Genomic DNA, 14,702 nt, shown 5'->3' with positions numbered 1-14,702 from the left:
CCATTATAAATTTTTTAGAAACAGAAAATTTGCTGGTGAAAAGCTTTCAACGTCATTTTATTAACCACTAGAGGCCCAGTGCACGAAATTCATGCACGGTAGGGTCCCTAGGCTTGGCCTCTGATCAGGGCCGATTGGGGCCTTATGGCTGCCAGACGGGGCCTTCCTTCGTGCTGCGCCACCCCCTGGTGGTCAGCACACATCATAGCGAGCGATCAAATTCCTGGTCTCCTGGTTGAACTCCCGAGGGGACACTTTGCACATTAGCCTTTTATATAGAGAGATTATAATTTACCTGATGATGAAAATTGCAAACAATTTGGTGGAACACCACAGAGAACAAAGCAGAGTGAGTTTTATCATGTCAGTGTTCAATTCATCAAATGTATTTTTGCCAGCCTAAGTGCTAGGTAATATGCTGGGTGCTAGAGATAAAGAGGTAAAAGGAAGTGGCAATACGGAATGATATCTCAATAGAATATGTATAAGGATAAAATTCACATAAAAACGGAAAATCTGTTCTAAGGTTGTTAGGGAAGAGCAGGCTTGAAGGAGATAAGAGTGTGTAATAAAGACAAGACAAGGAAGAAGCAGGGCATGTGAAAGGAAGGGGGGGAAAGCATGCGCAAAGGCAAAAACAGAGACTGAAAAACAGCATAATACTGTTAAATTTAATTGCTGGAATATGTTGTAATGTGTTCACTGGTTGTTTCATTTTTAACTAAATTGAATTTGGAGAAAAGATGGGGAAAGTGACTTTGTTCTTTTGCTTTGGTTAAATAATAAGCAATGATATGGAAATATTTTAGTTAACTTATATTTTCACTCTAAGACTTTTAATAAGCTGTGGCCAGGCACAGTCTATCACGGAACTGTATAAAAGAAATACACCACAAACCACATGAATAAATTTAAATTTCCTGTTAGCCTATTTCAAAAAATAAAAATTAAAAAAACAGGTAAAAGTAATAATATATTTTCCCTAGCCCAAATGTGAAAATACAGTAATTTCAACTTATAATCATTGTAAAATTATCAATGATCCATTTACATTTTTATAATAAATCTCCAAAATCCTGCATATGCTTTACACTTACAACATATCTCAAGTCAGATGCTATTTTTTTTTTTTTTTGACCAGAAACACTGGATCTGTATTTGTATTTCAAAAAATTTAGTTGACAAAGTAGATTCACATAACTCAAGTTTTCCTAACATACTTAAAAGTGATCTGGTCACTAAATTGATTATCAGCTTTTTAAATTAAAATTAAATACAATTAAAATTCAGTTACTGTATTTGATTGTACTAGATCTGACTAGAGGCAACTGCTGTTGGACAGGTCAGTTCCAGAAGAAGTGTGGTTCAAACCTCTAGCCTGAGATTAATATTAACAAAAACCAAATCAATAAACACATTATCAGCTTGGTAATGGGATACTCATATTAGGCATTTTGGTTTACCTTCAATCTCTCTTGATGGTCCACATCCTCTCAGACAAGATACAGCTGAGAAAAATAAAGAGGATATCTGGAAAAGATCTTGCAACCAGCAAGGAAACTGAGGTTAATTGGAAAAAAGCTTAAAGAGTTCTGATATAAAAGCAGAAGGTTCTGAATATTTACTCATTCTAGGCTTTTTCCCCTGTTATTGATGCAAATAAATAGATTCAAGTGGTGAACAGACTCTGCAGAGACAGGAAGTGACTGGTCATAATAGGGATAGATAGTTCTTTTTCAATCTGACGGCATTCACCTCACAACCATCCACCATACCGAAAACAAAAATTATGAAATACATGTTCTCAACAAAAGTTTTCTTTTTCTACTTAGGCAAAAGTAAAGACATGCTTCATTCACAAAATATATGTAAAAATCTGAAAGAGTAAACTGATCATTACATTTCAAAGAGCATATTTTGTGTTTCTTATTTTATGGAAGACAGTTCCTCCAGGAATATCCACCAAAGATTCATCATTCATCCGGGATATTCCATTATTTATTTACCAAATCTCTTTTGAGGATCTATTATATTCTAGGCAAGATGGCAAGCAAAGAAATTACAACAGTGAACAAGAAAGACCCAACCGCATGTAACCTGTGATAAAACTGTGAGAGGGGAGGTACGGGTTGTGATGGGAGCATGCCACTGTCGGGTGGCCAGATTGAGCAAATAAAAATACAGGATGCTAAGTATACTTATAATAAAAATTATTATTAACCTGAACTTCAAACGTAGCCGAGCTTTTCTTTCATTTGGCAAACCTACATTAGAGGGACAACTTGGAAGTGGAGGTAGGGTGAGTGGAAAATGGAAGACTTCCTTCACAAAGTGACCTCTACCAGGAATCCCGGGGTAGCAGGGAAGAGGCCCCGAGAAGTCTTTCCACGTGGAAACAACGCAGTGCCAACTAAGTCCCAAAGTAACTGACCATCTAGGCACTGAAAGAGGCAAAGGAATTGGGGTAAAGAAGAAGGAAGAGGGTGGAGAGGGGATGCTGGGCAAAGAGAAAACCTGAGATTATATAAAAACACTTGGAGCAGCCCGTCTGGGTCACCATGTGCAGAATGGACTACAGGAGAGCTGGCGGGATACTGAGGCCAGGAAGAAGGCTACGGATGTAATCGGGGAGCTCGATAGGGTGGGATAACAGATCCATCAGTAAAACCAGGAATGGCAATGAAAGAGAGGCAGCTGCAAAGGGGGGTAGAGAAGAGCACCTAACCTGGAAACAGCCCAGGTGCCCATCAGTAGACAAGCGGATAAAAAAGCCGTGGTACATTTATACCATGGAAGACTGTGCAGCAGTAAACAAGAAGGATCTCTTACCCTTTGAGACAGCATGGAGGGACCTGGAGAGTATTGTGCTAAGTGAATAGGTCAGTCAGAGAAAGATCAGTATCACATGATCTCACTCATATGTGGAATCTAAGTAACAAAATGAACTGATGAACGGAGTGGAACCAGAGACATGGGAGCATGGAACAGAGTGAGGAATCTTGGAGAAGGGGGGGGCGGGGAGAGTGGGTGGGTGGGAGGCAATCAACCAAAGACCTTATATGCATATATGCATAACCCATGGACACAGACAATAGGGTGCTGAAGGCCTGCGGGGGGGGGGGGGGCGGGGGGGCTGGGTTGGCTCAGTGGATAGAGCGTCAGCCTGCGGACTCAAGGGTCCGGGGTTGGATTCCAGTCAAGGGCATGTACCTTGGTTCCCGGCACATCCCCAGTAGGGGGCGGAGGCAGCTGATCGATGTTTCTCTCTCATCCATGTTTCTAACTCTCTATCCCTCTCCCTTCTAACTCTCTATCCCTCTCCCTTCCTCTCTGTAAAAAATCAATAAAATACATTTTTTAAAAAAATTTTTTAAAAGAATTAAAAAAAAAAATACAGAATATACTCTGCCCTGGCCAGTGTTGCTCAGTTGGTTGGGCATCGCCCTGTGCAGTGAAAGGGCACTCCTTCCATTCCTGATCGGGGCACATGCCCATCTCCATCCCCGGCAGGTGGCGTGCAGGAGGCAAAGGATCAATGCATCCCACCCCTCTGCTCTCCAAAAACCCTGAATAAAAGCATTTTAAAAATATTAAACAAAAAGAAAAGAGGACCTAGAGGGAAAAAACCCGGAGGGAGAAGCACGTATTGTGGAAAACCATGAAGAAACAGTCAACAAGTCAAATGTGTTTTGAGGCGTCAAGTCAAATAAAAATAAGGACCGAGGAGTGATGCCTAGATTTGGCCCTAAGGAAACCACTGGCGACCTTGGCAAGGGAAACCCCAGAGACGTGGCTGAGGCCAGACTAGGCTGCAGTAGTTTGAGGAGAAGGTGATGCCGGGCTAGGCGCCCGCGGAGGCCGCGCAAGGGTCCTACTTGCTCTTCGCCCTTTTAAAAGCTGAGGGTCAAGGACGAAAGCCGAGTTTGGAGAGGGAGCGGCGAGCGACCCAGCCAGGCGGAACCGCGCGGCCGGCTGATCGCTGAGGCCCAATCCTGTCCTAGAGCGCACTTGACTGACAGAGCTGCGCGCCAACGCCTGAGCGCAGGGCGGGAGGCCGCGAGTCACGGGGGAGGGATTCCAGGGCACTAACCCGGAACCGGTTTGGGACCCGTCTCCCATTGTGAGGCCAGACCCGGGGCGGGCCGTCAGCCAGAAAGGCAGGACCCTCCGGGCCAATGGACGAGCCGCACCCAACGAGTGGCAGCCGCGCCAGCCAATGGATGGTGGTAAGGGGGCGGGCGAAGCAGGGGGGCGGGGAATCAATGAAGCATCTTTTTTCCTAGCCCCCTGAGAAGCGGCGGGGCGGAGGTGCCTCGGGGTCGCAGGTGTGTGGCTCCGACCCGGGGGCGGCGGCAGCTCCGCAGACGGTTGGTCCCCTCGCAGCGGGGAAGGCGCCCGCGGGGTCAGCGGCAGGCGGCTGGGTTGCCCCGCGGCCGGCTCTGCCCGGGCTCTGCGGCGTAGCGGGACTACGACGCCGGGGAGAAGCACCGGTCGTGGCTGCAGCCGGACCCGGAGGGCGGGGCGGGCCCGGGCTGCTGCTGGAACCAGCGAGGCTGCAGAAGTTTACGGGCAGCGGGTCGGGGCGCTAACTGAGTGTGGGGAGCGAGGCTGTCTTCCCTGGGTGCCCCGTCTCCCACGGGTGCAGCCGCAGCGCTGTGACCCAGGCAGGTGCGACTCCCGGCTCCGAGGCCTCCTGGGGGTCCAGTGCTGCATCTTCCCGGGGTTGTCGCCGGGCGGGAGGGAGGAGGGGAACTTTGTTAACCGGGCATCTGGCGACCTTAAGGAAACTTCAGTTATTTCCCCACTGCAAGTTTTCGAGGAGGGCGTTTTATTTAGCAGGGTAGTGAATAACAGCGATTTTCAGCCCTTTGCACCTCATGGCACACGTAAACTATTTACCAAAATTCTGGGGCACACCAAAAAATATATGTATTTTTTGCCGATTTGACAAAAAAAAAAAAGGATATAATTTTGGTGTCTACTATTGAATTGGCTGTCCTAGTTTAAAAATGGACAATGTAAAGGAAAAGAGGTGGGTGCCCTTGGCTGGGCAGGTATTTCATGCTTTAAAAATTCCTGCTGCACGTCGGTGTACCCCGGCGCACTGACTGAAAACCGCTGTCCTGCGTGGTGGGCGGGGTGGCGGGGCAGGTGGGGGAAGCTTGTAGATTTTGTGATGCTTTTTTTTCTTGAATAGCCTAATGAATTTGCCCACCCCCCCAGTTTTATTTGTTTTTTTTGGACCCAGAATTTACTGCCTGGTTTTCCTCAGATCTTTTAATTCTGTCTTGTTATGCAGTATGTAGGAACTTCCTTCTCAAGTGTTAGTCCTTGAGAAGAACTGCCCAGTTCTACTGTGCCATGGGCGGCACATCGTCTTCAAAAGGATTACGTAAGCGAACCACTTATTCTACCTGCTTCCAACCAGTAAAGGACGATTGTGAGATTGGATTCAGGAAAATGGCTGTTCCCTGGGACCGAGCACGGAAGATGTATCAGTTTTTAGAGGGTGCCATTACCGATTTCCCTTCTGTAAAGATAGGGAAGGCCACCGATTTAAAAGGGGATTTAAAAGGGATAGCGTTTGACATCCAAAGCGGCATCTTCTCACATTTTATGAGGCGTTATATACCCAGGACCAAGAATATGTGCCTGGCACATAGTAGGAGCTCAACAAATATTTTTGAGTAAAGAATTGGATGATGATGCCCTGACTTGTTTGGCTCAGTGGACAGAGCGTCGGCCTGCGGACTGAAGGGCCCCGGGTTCGATTCCGGTCAAGGGCATGTACCTTGGTGGCGGGTGCATCCCCAGTAGGGGTTGTGCAGGAGGCAGCTGATGGATGTTTCTCTCTCATCGATGTTTCTTCCTTCTTCTCTGTAAAAAATCAGTAAAATATATTAAATATTTTTTTAAAAAAGAGTTGGATGATGGATGAGAGAAAACTCAAGCTCTGTTATATGAATACCAAAATGTGAAGGAGAGGATAGGAAAGCAAACAAACCACAGAGATGGAAATAAAGGTTAGTTTCTATCCCTGCAAGCATAGCTACCAAATTTAAATTTCAGGTGCTTTCCACCGTTAATCAGAAGATACCAGAGGATTTTATACAGCTAAGCCATGACTGACGAGAAAGCCAAGATACTGATGTCAATTTCAGTAAAGTTAAATATGTGTGGTAAAGTGCATTTGGTCAGTGAAATAGTCCGTCCGTTTAACGTAGAACAGTTAGGGACAAAGGGGATACCGCTTTTGTAAGATAGAGGCTTGGAGCTACAAATCGTTGGGAAAAGATAGGACATGCAAGTAACAGTGCTGCCAAATTGTAAAAACATGTTGACTGCGGCATAGTTTTAAGAGGACTCTGATTTCTGCCAGGCGCTGATAAGTTTACCAGAGTCCGATTACTAAATTGATCTCAGAGCCTAAGAGCAGCGAAATCTGAGGATGCATCTCTGCATAAATTAGGATTCTCTTGACAACTGTAATCATTGTTTATTATTATTATATATTTATTATATTTTATGTATTACAGTTTATATATTAGTACAGTAACATTGCCTCCATATAGAAGGTAACCTGCTTGAATTTCAAAAATATACATGAACTTTCATAGATATATTTGTCTCTTGTAGTAAGTTTTCTAGCAGAGTGAAAGGTCTTAGTAAGCCTGCATTACAGGTTTGTTGACATTCGGCCCCAACCTAGTTTCTCTGTCTCTGATGAGTCTTTTTGTTTTATAAGATCCAAATCAAATGCTGATTTCTTCTCACATCCTTGATCCCACCAAACATGTCTACTTTTTCTGAACACCCAGTGTATTTTGTTAGTACTTCTCTTGTTGCACTTTTTATATATTCGCATTCATCCAGTAATGAAACATTTGCTTACTGTATCCAGACACTGTACTCGGAAATGGCTAATAGATGGTATTTGTTGAGGGCTTACTATATCGTAGGCATTGTAAGATTCTTAGCTGGATTATCTCTTTTAATCATCAAAACATCATGCCTATTAATTCACTCTTTTTCCTATTTATAGATGAGGAAATAAGTTTAAAAGGTTAAGTAATTTGCTTAAGAACACAGAGCTAGTAAATGGTAGAATTAACATACAAGCCTAGGTAGTCTGTATTCACATCACAACTTCCAGTTTGTAGTCTTCATTATAATTTTTCATGTAAATTTTTTATGTACAATGTTTTATAAGATTATAAATTAATAGCTGGAGTACTATAGTCTTCTGTGATCCCTTATTGCTTCTAATATAAAATAAATGATTATAATACAACTTGATAGTGGAAGCATGTAGCAAAGACGTTAGAGGGGATGAAAGTGAAGGCATCTTGAACAGACATTTAAGCCAAGGGCCGAGGATAAGTAGTCATTGGCCAGACAATAGAGCAGAGGCCCTGAGAGTTGGGAGGATGGGCTAAAGGGATGATTTATGATAGTCCTGAGGCAGGGATCATGACACTGGAACTGTGCTGTTTAATACAATAGCCAGTAGCCACATAAATCTATGTGTGGTTAGTCCAAATTTTACTGTAAAATACCCATTGGATTTTGAAAACAATGAAAAAGTAAAATATCTGCATTACTTTTTATATTGATTATTTAAATGATAGTATTTTGCTATATTAGGTTAAATAACAATAATTTTTACTTGTTTCTTTTTTAAAAATGTTTTTTAAATTGATTTTTAAAAATATATATATTTTTATTGATTTCAGAAAGGAAGGGAGGGAAGAGAGAGAGAAATATCAATGATAAGAGAGAACCATTGATTGGCTGCCTCCTGCATGCCCCTTGCGGGGGTGGGATTAAGCCTGCAACCCAGGCATGTGCTCTGACTGGGAATCAAACCCGTGACCATCTGGTTCATAGGTCAATGCTCAACCACTGAACCATGCCAACCAGGCTAAATTGATTTTTAAAGAGCAAGGAAGGAAGAAGTATAGAAAGATAGAAGCATCAATGAGAGAGAGAAACATTGATTGGCTGCCTCCTGCATGCCCCCTCCTGGGGCTGGAGCCCGCAACCCAGGCATGTGCCCTGACTGGAAATCAAACAGTGACCTCCTGGTTCATAGGTGGATGCTCAACCAGTGAGCCACACTGGCTGGGCTGGAAGTCTACATTAGAATTGATTTGCTTGCAATCTTTTTTGTTTTTGAATGCTTTGCCCTTTTTATAGGAGTGTGAAATTGACAATGATTTTTTGAGAGTTCACTTTCTGCTCTTTTGAAATTTTAGTTCTCTCTCCTCCATTTCAGCAGCAAGTGGCAGTTTATATAATTATGTCACATGAATAATTGGAAACAAAAAATAGTGAATGGCATCTTTTTGGTGATGTTATTACATACATAGAGTCAGTTAAACGAAGATTACTGGGAACTTGAAAAGGAAACATTGTGTAAAAGTTCAGTAAAATTGTAATAAAAGATACCTTTTTATTTGAGTTTAGACATAAGGAATTTGCATTCACTTTTAAGTCCTAAACAGAAAAGACTCAAACAATGATAAAATATATGTGTGCACTTTTCAATTAACTTTAGTTAGCCTTACTCAGTTGTTATGTTTTGCTTCAGTAGGAGATATTATTTGAATTGCCAATACTAGAGAAATATTTTTTACATTAATAAGAATTTTAAATTGGCCGGTACTAAAATATTTGAGAGAAGAAACCATGGTAGAGTGAAACCTACCTGGTTGAAGCTTTGAAGTGTTTTTCTGCCTATACACAGAACTTTATCAGAACCTTTCACATATATTAGAAGCTGCTCTTTTAGAAAATCTACTAAAATAGTTGAATCTCAAAACTTAGCAATGATTTCTAAGATTTAGGGATCACAAGCTGCTGCTAATAAAGTGGAAGGAGATGTAACCTAAGGGAATCAGGATATAATTATATGTAACTGTCTTTGTGTAGTGAACAAATTATGTAACTTCTGAATTTTAGTTCATAAATAGAAATGCTGGTATTGCACATTCCATGCTGTGGTGGGATTAACTGAGTGGATATTTGGTGTGGGTTTTTTTTCATGTTGGTAGGAAATGCATATGATCACATGACGATAGAGCTGGAAGGGCCTTAGCATTCTCATCCCAAACTCTTTGTGAGGAAGGAAAAGTCAGCTCTGTCACAGTAACCAATGAGTGAATTTGAAGTAAAACCTAAAAATGAGTTTTCATTTGAGAAATAGTAAAATATAAGTAGTTGTCATTTCTCTGATTAAATTACATTGTCTATAGTTGTTTCTGAATTTTATGGATTTTTTTAGCCAGCCTTTTAGTGTTCCTCTAAAATTATTCTACAGAGTGAATTTTTTTTTTTTGATATCTCAGACTAGTGGTCATTTTGACAAATTGGCTCATTCATTCATTAACAAATCATTTATGCTGTGTCTGCCGTGTGCCAGAAACTCTGAGACTCAGGGAAGGTGATGGTGAGCAGAACCCTGCCACCCTCATGAAACTTGTGGTGAAATGGGGAGAGACTTGGCTGCATGTTAACACAAATGTGACATTTAGCGGAGACAGGAAGGAAGGTGTGTAGTCATAGCTTCTGTTAGAGCGATTTGACTTGCCAGGGAAAGTTTCACTGAGGAGCAGAGGTCTAGTCCAGGAGCTGCAGCATGAGGAGGAACTAGTAGGCCAAGAAGAGAGCGGTCCATTTCCTAGGCAGGGCGAACAGTGTGCACACATGCCCTGGGCAGGGAAAGAGCTGCGCGAGAAAGGGTGACTAAAAGAAGGCCCGTGTAGTTGGACTTGAGAGGACGGAATGGGGAGAAGGAGCTGGAGAAGTAGGAAGTAGATCAGGAGTGAATATTACCCATTAGTTAGGAATCATTACAGAAGCCCAGGTGAGAAGATGGTACTGGCAGGGCAGAAGTAAACGTAGGCAGTTTTGAGCCATATTAAGAGGATTTTTAAAAAATGTATATAGCTGAGTGGGTTGAGGTACATTGCAGAAGTTACAGGTTGACTGATTTTACTTATTTTCTCTAGGAATTATCCAGCCTGCCTTCGCTGCTATGGAACAGAAACTGATTTAAACGAAGTACCTTGATTTTTGTACTTTGTAGCATTCCTAAAATTCTAATCCTATCTTCTCTTACATTAAACACTTCATTTAAGTTAGAAATATGAAGCAGTTGAAAAGGAAAAGGAAAAGCAACTTTAGTGTTCAAGAAACTCAGACTCTTTTGAAAGAAATTACAAAAAGGAAAGAAGTCATTTTTTCCAAGCAACTCAACACAACAATTAACGTGATGAAGCGCATGGCTTGGGAGGAGATCGCACAGTGTGTGAATGCCGTGGGAGAAGGAGAACAGAGGACAGGGACCGAAGTGAAAAGGAGGTACCTCGACTGGCGCGCACTTATGAAGAGAAAGAGGATGAAAGCGAACATTAAGCTGGTTGGTTCTGGGTTTCCCCTTCCTTCGTCTGATTTAGATGACTCTCTTACTGAAGAGATAGATGAAAAGATTGGATTCCGAAACGAAGCAAATTTTGATTGGCAGAATGTGGCAGATTTCAGGGATGCAGGTGGATCCTTAACTGAGGTCAAAGTGGAAGAGGAAGAAAGAGATCCCCAGAGTCCTGAGGTAAGTATTAGCCTGTGAGCCCTTCTATTCATTTAATTTCTTCAGCTCTGATGTGTGAGTTCATTATAGTCCAGGAGCAGTTCAGAAGCTCTCAGATTTTCAAGCTAACTTCAAAATAGAATATAAACTCATTCCATTTTCTTTTCTTTATATCATTAATCTCTTTCTTCTCCCCTAAATATACTTCTCTCAATTATGTTAGTGACATCAGCTAACTCATTGCAAAATTATTCAAAATGCAAAGTAAATGGTTTTATGTCCTCAAACAGGACAAAAAGATTTTAAGAAATATTTGGACAAATAACAGTCATGAGATAGAAATAATACTGAAAATTGCTTTTTTCTTTTAGTTTGAGATCGAGGAGGAGGAGGAAATACTGTCATCGGTCATACCAGATTCCCGGAGGGAAAATGAACTTCCAGACTTCCCTCACATCGATGAGTTTTTTACTCTTAACTCAACACCATCTAGATCTGCCTATGATGAGCCCCATTTGCTTGTAAACATAGAGAAACAGAAGCTGGAGTTGGAAAAGCGACGGCTGGATATCGAGGCCGAAAGACTGCAGGTCGAAAAGGAGCGCCTGCAGATCGAGAAAGAGCGGCTGCGGCACCTAGACATGGAGCACGAGCGGCTGCAGCTGGCGAAGGAGAGGCTGCAGATCGAGAGAGAGAAGCTCAGGTTACAGATCGTCAACGCCGAGAAACCGTCTTTGGAAAACGAACTCGGTCAAGGAGAAAAGCCCCTACTTCAACCACAGGACATAGAAACAGAGAAGTTAAAACTCGAGAGAGAACGCTTGCAACTGGAAAAAGATAGGCTGCAGTTTTTGAAATTTGAATCGGAGAAGCTGCAGATTGAAAAGGAGCGCTTACAAGTAGAGAAAGAGAGACTCCGAATTCAGAAGGAAGGACACCTGCAGTGATTTCTCTAGGTCTCCACTAGCAAGTGTTTGTAAACCGTAGGTTTTTCTCTGTATCAGGTGATACGAAAATGGTCGCAGGATTAGCTGTTTTTCCCCGTTTAATGTCAGTGTTTCAATAGGAAAAAGATAGTTGTATGTGGGTAACTGTATGCTTAGTAGTGTATTATATAAAAATTATGTGCCCTAGCATAGACAGCCTAGCAGGAGCTATTGCGCTGTACTCTGTAAAGTAGTGACAGTACATAGTGTGTAGAATCTGTGCACTCAGTTTACAGTCATGTCTGCGTAAAATTCTAGCTCAGTGATTCCCAGCTGGGGATGATTTTTGCCCCCAGTGGATGTTTGGCAATTTTTGGTTGTCAGACTGGGACGTGGGGCGTTGCTGTTGGCATGTCGTGGGTAGAGGCCAGGGATGCCTACGTCTGGCAGTGCGCTCGATAACCCACCACAGAAAGAATTGTCCAACAGAAATGTCAGTGTTACTGAGGGGAGAAGCCCTATCCCAGTCTGACTGCACCTCTGTGGCTTGTTTTATAGTTTCAAAATATTAAACCTCAGATATTTGTGTGGGTAGTTACTTAAATGGCCAACAAACTTTACTAGTAACTATGAAACATAACTGTGTAGTATATAGCATTTAGGAAGTGATGAAAATTATAGATATTTTATTTCCATGTTTCCATCTATAAATAACCCGATTCAGAAACAATACAGGGAACATCAGTGATTGTCCAAAATGAGTTACTTTGAAAAACAGTTCATTCATCTAACTATTGGTGCTTTAGAAGCAACACACACTTTTTAAGCTTTAGTTCCCTTTCTTCTTTGAATCCATTTCCAATGTAAAATTGTCATTTCAACCATGTACTGAAGTCTTAAAGTAAGTGAATGGTTGAAGCTAGTGAAAATGATGCCAATGAAAAAACGGCACCAGTAGTCCATGAGCTTGAACTCAGTGAGTGGTTATTTGATTTTTAAAATAAATAATAGTTATTTGGGTGTAGGGGTGGGAGAGAATGTCCTCTGAATCAGGATGATGATGATGAAATAATGATAATAGTAGCTGTGTGTTATGAATTAGGGAAGCACTGTCTGACCTAAACTGTAGAACAGTTCTTGAGGGTAGTACCTAATATTCCTTAATTGAGGCTCAGAGAAGTCACACACTGAATGAAGGGCTGATTTCATATATTGTAGTGTGTTTTGTCTTTGCTCCTTCCTGAGGAACAAAGTTTATATCTTCAGTCCCTTAGGTCTGATATTCTGAGACCAAGGGCTTTTGCTGAACCTGGTGATTTGCTTTCAGCCCCCTGAAGTCCTTTTTCCACAAGCCAGGTGATTCTAATACACACCAAAGTTGAGAATCACTGCACGAGATCACTTTGTATTTTCTGATTTCCAGGGCTGTTGTGTAGCTTTAATATATATATCCCTTTTGTTGACAGATATTGTCTTGATTCTACGTTTATTCCTTGTTAATTTAAGAATGTCTTGAAACCATATGTGATATCGGAGTATGGGTACACAAGGAAAAATAGACTTCTGCTTAGTTACCTTGACTTGACATAGTGTTATTTTTCTATAACTGAAATAAATGCTTCTACTCTAGAAATAAAATTTGCCTATACTAACTCTCTGGAAGCTTATCATTTCATGTGAGGCTGTGAGGGTAGAGGTTATCCAGCTTAGAAGAGAACCTTATCACGGTGAATGGAGGCAGGGGACCTAACATTTGTGTTAGGCACTATGCTTCCTGCTTTGCATACATTATTTTATTAATCCTCAGAACAACCCTTCAGCTAAGTCATCTTATGCCTCCTTTTATAAGAAACAGTGCCTCATCAGTTTAATTAATTAAATATCTGAAAAATGACATTAATCCTGACCCAAGATTTTAGTGTAAGAGCTCTATGGAGAAGTTGTAGTGAAAGTTTGGAGGTGTAGTTATGTGTTGTAGCTTTGCCACATACTACGTGTGAAAGTCATTTAACTTGTCTGTGATTTGATTTCCTCCTCTATAAAATGGGCTTAATGATACCTGCTTTGTCTCTCTCTCTGCTTTATAGTTTTTTTTTGCTTTCCTCATTCTACCCAGGTGGTTGATCAAGTCCTGTCTTGTCTTCTGATGCTTCTGATCAACCTCTTCCAACCTCACCTGTGGCATTTGCAACCTGTTTTGCAGCAGCCTCCTGTCTCAGCTCCTTCCTTCCTAATCCCCCCTGTATGACACTTCCAGAATAGATTTCCCCAAAATACTGCTTTTACCATGTCCTGAGAATAAACGGCATGAAGTGGAAGAGGAGCAGAGCACTGGAAAGATCGGGGGTCCAGTCCCAGCTCCACTTTACCTGCCGGGTGATGTGGACAGTAGTTGTCCCTGAGCCTCATTGTTCTAGTCTCTATTACATCAAACATCTGCCATGCTCGACTCTCACCATGTGTGGAATAATAGCGTTAGTATATGAAAATGCAGTTTAAAACTTGAGAGCAACTTAGTGATATTGCAAATGTGTTCTACCTAAAATGAGTCTCCCATTCCCTTCTGTAGAAAGTCCTCAAATGTTCTTTGCGTACTTTAAGATTTTCTCGTACCAACATGATTAAATGTTTGTGAAGCTGCTCTCCAAATATTCCATTCATTTTTCTTTGATCATGTTGCTTTCCTTGACCTTATCCTCGTGTGGCAATCGGCAGAGCAAAGCTTTTTCAGATCCAGGGACGTGACCATTTCTGCCATTCTCTACCATAATTTAAAAATACGAAAATGAATTTTGCTGAATAGGAATATTTTATCATATGAAATTGGTATTGGTATGTCTTCCAAAGTCTCCATAGGGAACTTGAATAAAAATGTTAAAGTCAACATCAGTCTGCTCAGCTTATGTCTCATTCCCCACTTGTCTGAACACTGCTCCTAGACTAGGGGTTTGCAACCTTTTTGTGAGTGCTTGCCAAAACCAGCAAAATCTCTGACTCAAAATTCTTCTGCGTGCCAACCCTAATTTTTTGAGAATATGTTACGCCTACTTGATATCGCTTAAGGTGTACGTGTATGTGAAGAACCTTGAAGAAATAATAAAATTCATTCGAGCAACAAAAACACAGTATATGATGATGAAAAATACATTTATTTTTTAATGTATACATGTACACTGATAGTCTGACAG

General features: G+C 41.6%; 1 protein-coding gene across 7 annotated transcripts; it reads left to right on the top strand.

Moving 5' to 3' along the window:
• Nucleotides 1-4,243: 4,243 nt before the first annotated feature.
• On the top strand, nt 4,244-14,398 carry MSANTD4 (Myb/SANT DNA binding domain containing 4 with coiled-coils). 7 transcript variants are annotated; one of them, XM_059707941.1, is made up of 4 exons: nt 4,265-4,325; nt 5,307-5,392; nt 10,011-10,609; nt 10,960-14,398. In XM_059707941.1, the coding sequence occupies exons 3-4, from the start codon at nt 10,148-10,150 to the stop codon at nt 11,533-11,535; spliced, it is 1,038 nt and encodes a 345-aa protein (XP_059563924.1). In that variant the 5' UTR covers nt 4,265-4,325; nt 5,307-5,392; nt 10,011-10,147; the 3' UTR covers nt 11,536-14,398. The 7 variants fall into 7 exon arrangements, with proteins under 7 accessions (XP_059563929.1, XP_059563930.1, XP_059563924.1 ...); XM_059707943.1 differs by having other exon boundaries at nt 4,286-4,367; XM_059707945.1 differs by lacking the exon at nt 4,265-4,325 and adding an exon at nt 4,374-4,668.
• Nucleotides 14,399-14,702: the final 304 nt, after the last annotated feature.

The sequence above is a fragment of the Myotis daubentonii genome, chromosome 9 (assembly GCF_963259705.1).
Source record: "Myotis daubentonii chromosome 9, mMyoDau2.1, whole genome shotgun sequence".
In the NCBI taxonomy this organism is placed as follows: domain Eukaryota; kingdom Metazoa; phylum Chordata; class Mammalia; order Chiroptera; family Vespertilionidae; genus Myotis; species Myotis daubentonii.
This window is presented reverse-complemented; position numbering and strand designations above follow the sequence as displayed.

Coding starts and splice junctions, on each gene's coding strand:
- MSANTD4 (XM_059707946.1), top strand. CDS start 10,148: ATGAAGCAGTTGAAAAGGAAAAGGAAAAGCAACTTTAGTGTTCAAGAA. Junction 10,610..10,959: donor GAGATCCCCAGAGTCCTGAG/GTAAGTATTAGC, acceptor TTTTTCTTTTAG/TTTGAGATCGAGGAGGAGGA.